General features: G+C 38.2%; 1 protein-coding gene across 1 annotated transcript; it reads right to left on the bottom strand.

Annotated features, from left to right (window-relative positions):
- Positions 1–264: 264 nt before the first annotated feature.
- Positions 265–1,114, bottom strand: LOC125045281 (facilitated trehalose transporter Tret1-like). The gene is made up of 2 exons (XM_047642486.1): positions 994–1,114; positions 265–645 (listed from the first exon to the last, which is right to left on the bottom strand). Exons 1-2 carry the CDS (start codon positions 1,036–1,038, stop codon positions 265–267), a joined length of 426 nt encoding a protein of 141 aa, XP_047498442.1. The 5' UTR covers positions 1,039–1,114.
- Positions 1,115–7,514: the final 6,400 nt, after the last annotated feature.

Raw genomic sequence — 7,514 nt, 5'->3', positions numbered from 1 at the left:
ACAGTAATAACAGTCACTGTTTACTCAGTCCTCCGTTCTTTCGTTATTTTGTTCTGGTTTGCCTCATCTCTGCCAGTTTGTATTGGCTGAGATGCCTTGCCCTTACCCCTGGATGAAAGTGCGCCCTTTGGTCTCGGGAATGAATAACTGGACTATCATGGCGATACCCAGATTCGCTGTGCCGAATATCAGCATCGCCAATCCCAGGCCGAGGGAAGAGATCACTTTCAGGAAGAAAAATTTACAAAGTAAATAATGGAGTAACTAGAAGTGATCAAGGCAGCTCCCAGAGACGATCACGAAGACAATTACAGGTGCCAGGGCCACCCATGTGGACACCTCCACTTCCAGGAACAGGAAGGCTCCGGCGACGCCCTTCGACACTGCGCACATCACTGCCGTCGCCACGAGAAGGCGTTTGCGACCTACCAGGTCCAGACAGCAAGCAGACACGCACGTGCTTACAAGTCGAGCAACACCGACGAAAACTGTGCAATAAAATGCATCCAGCTCCACTTCTGCCTTGCGGAAAATGTACACAGTGTAGCTGAAGACCGGCCCTTTCCCGCCGAGCTCTCGCAGCATGAACACGCTGAGCATCAAAACAACTGGTATAGCGTTTTGGGCTTTGCGAAGCTCCCTTCCCTGCAATTAAGATATAAAGGAAAATGATGAATTACTACACAACATATCTTTTACCTTACCCTCTATATATATATATATATATATATATATATATATATGTGTGTGTGTGTGTGTGTGTGTGTGTGTGATATAATACACACACACACACACACACATATATATATATATATATATATATATATATATATATATATATATATATATATATATTCGTATATGCATGTACAGTATATGCTTCCCAAATCCTAAGTCATAAATAGAAGATCAAGTTATTCAAGTCACTGAATGGAGTCAATACATCCGTGGACATTTCGGTAATGAATTCACAAATACTCTCCAAATAGCTACCTGGTCCTTAACTTCACACTGTCGCTGGTCCGTCTTGAGACACATTGACGTCACGACCCAACAGAAGTCAAAGGTTTCTCAGCTGTGTCGATCATAGTCTATCTCACTAGCCAGTAAGGTGACTGTAAAGAAAGTGATATTGGTCATATTTAGAAATATGGATTTTCATTTCAGGAAACTAGATTTTGTGAATAGGTTTTATTTAAAAGAAAAGTCAAGTAAACTAATATGAAACATTTTTCATGAACCAAAATGCACAAGACACCAAAATAGGAATGATTCTTCCAAACGTGCCACAAGTCTATGGAATTCAGTAATGGACCATGCATACATGGATACCTTTTAAATTCAAAGGAATGCCAGAAAGTGCCAACTAGGAATGCTAGGTTCCATTACCATGCTAAATAAGTAAAAAAAATTAAATAAAAGATGATCACTCTCCTACCAGAAAAAGAATACCAAATTACGAAATCATTTGAAAATGACAAGCATCACCTGTCCCTATACCCACAGGGCGCCGAGTAACGGTGCCAAATCGCATGGGTAGTACAGTTTTCCCTTAAGTAGACTCGCTAAGGAACAGCCAAACCGCCAGTACATAAGTACAGTACATCACAAAATCAGGTAGGTTTAAACATGGTTACCACAAAGTATAATCAACCATTCGATAGAAGATTCGCCAGGTAAACTATGCATTAACAAAGCATAATTCAAGCGATGGCACCTTAATCGAATGTCAAACGCTGACACCGCGACCCGTGGCCGCGGTCGGTCGAAGCCGCACACCGGTAGGCTTAACAACCGCTAATAAACTGTTAGATACAAAATCATCTTTCTAACTTCTAACCCCAAACCCCATCCTTACCCATTCCAACACCGTCCTAAATCCTCTCCCACATCACCCGCCTCCTTCCCTCAACCCCTAAACTGTAAGCCTACAATTTATGTGCATTATAATGCATGGGCTCATTATAATGGAGTGCGTATGTGCGCTCAGGCAGACGCTGTTCAAACGTCTGTGCATGAATATGAGCGCTTATGCACGTGCGCAGGTGTATGAGTATGTGTGCGTACGTGTCCATGTGTGCGTGTGTGTGTCTGCAAGAGAAGCAATACACATGTGCATATAAACTTACATACGGGCACGTATGCGTTCATGTGTACACGGTTATGTTTGTGTATGCACAGTTATATGTATGCATATAGTTTGATGTACAAGATGTATGTGTATGTTCCCGACCTTGTACATGAGGGTGTACATGTCCATATATATATAGACATGTATATTTATGCATGTGTATATATTCATATGTGTATGGATATGTGTAGGTGTGTGTATATATGCGTATGTTTATATGTGTGTATGTATATATGTATGTGTATGGATATGTATATATATATATATATATATATATATATATATATGTATATGTGTGTGTGTGTCTATGCATACGTATATTGTATATACGTATATATATATGAGTATGTGTGTGTTTATACGTATATATAATTTTATGTCTATGTATATGTATGTATGCATGTGTATGTGTGTGTGTGTGTGTGTGTGTGTGTGTGTGTGTGTGTGTGTGTGCGCGCGTGTGTTCCTGTACATGTTATATATACATATGTGGGTGAACAGTATGTGTGCTTGCATGTGCATGTACTCATGAACATATGTGTATGGCTATATATATGTGTATGTATAGTCATGAAAAGGAGAAAACACACTACCGTGTTGATACTATGGTATAAAAACCCACACTGTAAAATCTAGTTTTACAGTGTGGGTTTTTATACCATGTATAGTCATAAGTACATGTACAAGATATGTACGCATGTGTATTCACATATAAATGTGGGTGTATATATACACATATGATGTGTGCATGTCTATATATGTTGTGTATAACGTTGGAGTATGTATGCATATCATATGCATAGGAGCACATGTAAAGGTGTGTGCTTGCATGTGCATGTGCGTGAAAATGAACATATGCATAGTACTTAGGGCATTTGCAGGGTGAACAAATATTTCTGCACTATGTGTACATACACATAAATGAAATCAGTGTACAAATATTATCACACATATATGCATTTATGATACTCAAGCCAATGTTCACGAGAGTAAACCCCAGTGTAGTGAGCAGGCCTTGCATTGCTGCTCATAAGTCCACACTAGACAGGGCCAACCCTGCTGGAGGGGCTTATCAGTAGACACCCTGGCTAAACTATTCCCCCTCCCACCAAGATACACCTAGGCCAGTAGGTAAGGGGTAATTCGGCTGTCTACCTCTCAATAAAAAACCATGACTGCACAGAGCAATGGCCCTCATTCCCCAGAGGCGAAAGAGCTCTGCTTACGGAGGCAATTGCTCTGGAGCAGAGAGTGTTAAATATCTGCAGTTAAAGACAGGCCGCCCCACACTGATGAACCTTTGTGTATACAATATAAGGACTATGAGAACTGAATCCGACTAACTAGCATTACTTGAGGAATTGTCTTTCATTAAATGTGATGTAGGACTCTGTGAGGTTAGAAGACTAGGCGAAGAACAGAAAATAGTAAATGATGGACACGTGCTCTATTGGAGAGGTAAACCCCTGGGTAACAAGCAAGAATTAAGGGTAGGTTTCTTAGTTCATAAACGTTTAGAAAAGAATACGGAATTCTATAATATAAGCAAAAGAGTGGCTTCAGTAACAATAAAACTAAACAATAAAACACAACTTAAAGATTGTTCATGTCTATGCTCCAACCTGCAGCTACAATGATGAAGAAATAGAGAGCTATGAAGATGTTCATTTAGCCAGCAAGAGTATAAAACCCCATTTCACAATAATTTAAATAATTTTAATGCCAAAATAGGTAAAAAGACTGAAATACTGTATTGGGAAATCATGAAATAGGTCGTAGGAATGAGAGGGGACAAATGCTAGTCGATTTCGCGGAGGCTTGAATCCTCTATATCATGAACATATTCTTTGGAAAATGACTAGAGCGGAAGTGGACACGGATGTTGCATCTGACATCAAAAACAAAATTGACTTCATAATTTCAAATAGGAACAATATAGTAAAAATGTTGACAGCGAATGGTCAGAGGCCAAATTAAATTACACCTCAGAAGGGAATGGAACAAACTCCAACAAAAACCGCAGCCAAATTTAGATAACTTGAAGACCAGAGCGATAGAATTTAGCATTAACATCCAAAACAGATATTCACTTCTTAGCGGTGAAGAGGTCAACATTGACCAAATCATCAAACAATTCCATGACATAATAAAGGAAGCTGCACTTGAAGTAAGCGGTAATAATGTCAACCAAAGCTCCAGCAATCTCTAGATAGAAACTAAAAAGGCTATGTAAAACACGTAGGGTCATCAAACAGGGACAAAATAGAATTAGCTGAACTAACAAAGACTATAAATTAAAACAAGAGAGATGTACAGAAATTCAATACTCAAATAATAAATGAAACAGTGATCTCAGGTACCAGCATGAAAACAGCTAAAAGGAGACTCGGAATAGGGACACATCTAATGTATGCAATAAAGAAACCAGTCGGAGAAGTGACATATAACAAGAATGAAATCATAAGAGTAGTGGAAAACTTTTACAGGGATCTATACAACTCAAATTACCAGCCATGGATAGAAGCGATCACGGAAGCTAGAGACGTACCTGACATCACAACAGAAGAAATGAAAAGAGCAATTAAAGGCATGAAGAGAGTTGGAAAACACCAGGTGAAGATGGGATTAGTATAGACCTTATAACAGATGCAAGAAAAATTGCAACAGTGAAACCAGCTAATCTTTTTAAAAAATGCCTTCTGAAAGGAAAAACTCCGAAAGCCGGGAAATATGCAACAATGATTTTAATGCATCAAAAATGGGATAGAAAGGACAAAAAAAAAACCCGACCCATAAGCCTCTTTTCTGTTACAAACTGTTCATGAAAGTCATCACAACTCGCATCTCTGACAGTCTGGAGTCTAACCAGACTAGAGAACAGGCAGGCTTCCGCAGTGGATTCTCAACAATAGACCTGTGTATGGCATTCATCGATTATGAAAAGGCATTTGACTCTGAACAAATACCAGCAGTACTAGAAGCTATTCGCAGACAGGGAGTAGAGGAGGTATATTGTAAAATACTGGAAGATATATTACGAATATGGATCAGCAACCATCAAGCTCCACATGGAAACCGATAAAATACCAAATAAAAAAGGTGTTAGACAGGGCGATACCATCTCACCTTGAAGAAATATTCAAGAAGCTAGAATGGAACGGAAAGGGTATCAAAATAGGAGACGAATACCTAAACAAAGATTTGCAGATGATATTAATCTCTTCAGTGAATCTGTAAATGAAATGCAGCATTTAATAAAAGATCTGAATAGAGAAAGTCTGAAAGTCGGACTTAGGATGAACAAGATCACGTTCAACAGCAGAGTTCAATTCGAACAGATACACGTACAAGGCAAAGAGGAAATAAAGCAACCCATCAGTCTAGGCTGGAGTGTCTTCAGCAGTCACAGTAGCATACTAAGAGGCTCCTTACCATTATGTTTAAAAAGAAAAGTTTTTAACCAGTGCGTCCTCCCAGTTATGACCTACGGATCAGAAACATGGCCTACAACTAAATTACTGGGGAGGAAACTAATAAGTGCCCAGAGAGGGATAGAGAGATTGATGCTGGGAATTAGCCTAAGAGAATGGATGAGGGCAACTTGGATCAGGGAATAGACAAAAGTTGAAGATATACTTGTGAGCATCAAAAAGAAAAAATGGCAATGGGCAGGTCATATATGTCGGAGACAGGATTACAGATGTACAAAGAAAGCAACAGACTTAGCTATAGATAACATAAAGAGGCCAAGGCCCAGACCAGTGACAAGATGGTGTGACAAAATAACGAAATTTGGGGGCAAAGACTGGAAACAAAAAAATGCAAGACAGACAGAGTTAGAAAAGATTCGGAGATGCCTACATCCTGCAGTGGATCGATTCAGGCTGATGATGATATATATATATATATGTGTATATATAGTGTGTATGTGTGTACAGTATCTATGTATGTATATGTATATCTGCATCTATATGTGTATGTGTGTGTGTGTATATATATATATATATATATATATATATATATATATATATGTGTGTGTGTGTAAATATATATATATATATGCATATATATATAGAGAGAGAGAGAAAGAGATATATATATATATATATATATAGAGAGAGAGAGAGAGAGAGAGAGAGAGAGAGAGAGAGAGAGAGAGAGAGAGAGAGAGAGAGAGAGAGAGAGAGAGAACTCGTCAAGACGAAACAAATAACTGAAATGGATACACTTTTTTGACATGACTATATAGTAACATAAAACAATCAAGCATATTGCATCTAAATGCCCAGACCACAAATTCCTCCATCGGTTCAGGACGGGAATTCCCTCCATTCCACATTTCATTGGCCACCGAAACTCACATGAAAGAGGGAATAATGCAATGTCATATTGAATTGAATATATTACAGCCCTCCCTGAGCGTGTGTGTGTGTAAAACTTCCCTATCATTACTCATGTATGGTTAGGTAGGTACGCGTAATGTCTAGGGAGCTAGCTATATCCTAGCTGCACACTCCTTTTAGTGGGTCGTGTGGTATGGTTGGTTTAGTACTGGCCCTCCGGTTCATACCCGGAGTGACCTAGGTTCGAGGGTTGTTATATATATATATATATATATATATATATATATATATATATATATATATATATATCATTGCGGCATTGCATTATTCCATCATTTATATAATATCTATATGTATATATGCATGTGTATATATACATATACATATATATGTGTGTGTGTGTGTGTGTGTGTGTGTGTGTGTGTGTGTGTGAATATATGTTTACGTACATGTCTGTGTGTATGTGTGTGTGTATATATATATATATATATATATATATATATATGTATGTATGTATGTATGTATGTATGTATTTGTGGATATATTTGACTAGCCATGAAAAAGTTTATTGGTTCATATCCATATAAGGAAGAGAGGAACCAACCATTTTTCTTAATTTGATTGCTTCAAATGCTCCTTACCATCACGCCTAACGAGAAATTCTATAGTAATATTAGATCCACATGATGAGATTCACATGAATATGACATTCTAAATCAATCTAAAATAACAGCTTTAGCATCCTTATGACATTTTGAAGCGAATGGTTATATGATAAGACCGGAGATTATATAATGATCAGTCGATCATTGAAACGAATTACCTCCGGACAACCCATATGATCAGCCTTATATGGATGTTATTAATAATTCACAACTCTTGCATATGGGTTCCGATTTTATTAGTGTTTACTGAACGTCACCTCAGTTGATGGCTTTGCGTCGTGACAAAAGGTGGTCATGAAACCCTGCGTGAGAATCGCTGTGTTTAATGTAAGCCTGCGATGCATATCGTGTTAGTGTGTGTGGTTAGTAGCACTG

Source organism: Penaeus chinensis, chromosome 37 (assembly GCF_019202785.1).
Source record: "Penaeus chinensis breed Huanghai No. 1 chromosome 37, ASM1920278v2, whole genome shotgun sequence".
NCBI lineage: Eukaryota > Metazoa > Arthropoda > Malacostraca > Decapoda > Penaeidae > Penaeus > Penaeus chinensis.
The sequence above is the reverse complement of the archived record's forward strand: the minus strand, read 5'-3'. Positions and strand labels throughout refer to the sequence as shown.

Excerpts from the sequence above, each read along its gene's own strand:
- LOC125045281 (XM_047642486.1), bottom strand. The coding sequence starts at position 1,038 with ATGTGTCTCAAGACGGACCAGCGACAGTGTGAAGTTAAGGACCAG. Across the intron at positions 646-993 it reads AGTGTGAAGTTAAGGACCAG|GGAAGGGAGCTTCGCAAAGC; the intron begins GTAGCTATTTGG and ends TCTTAATTGCAG.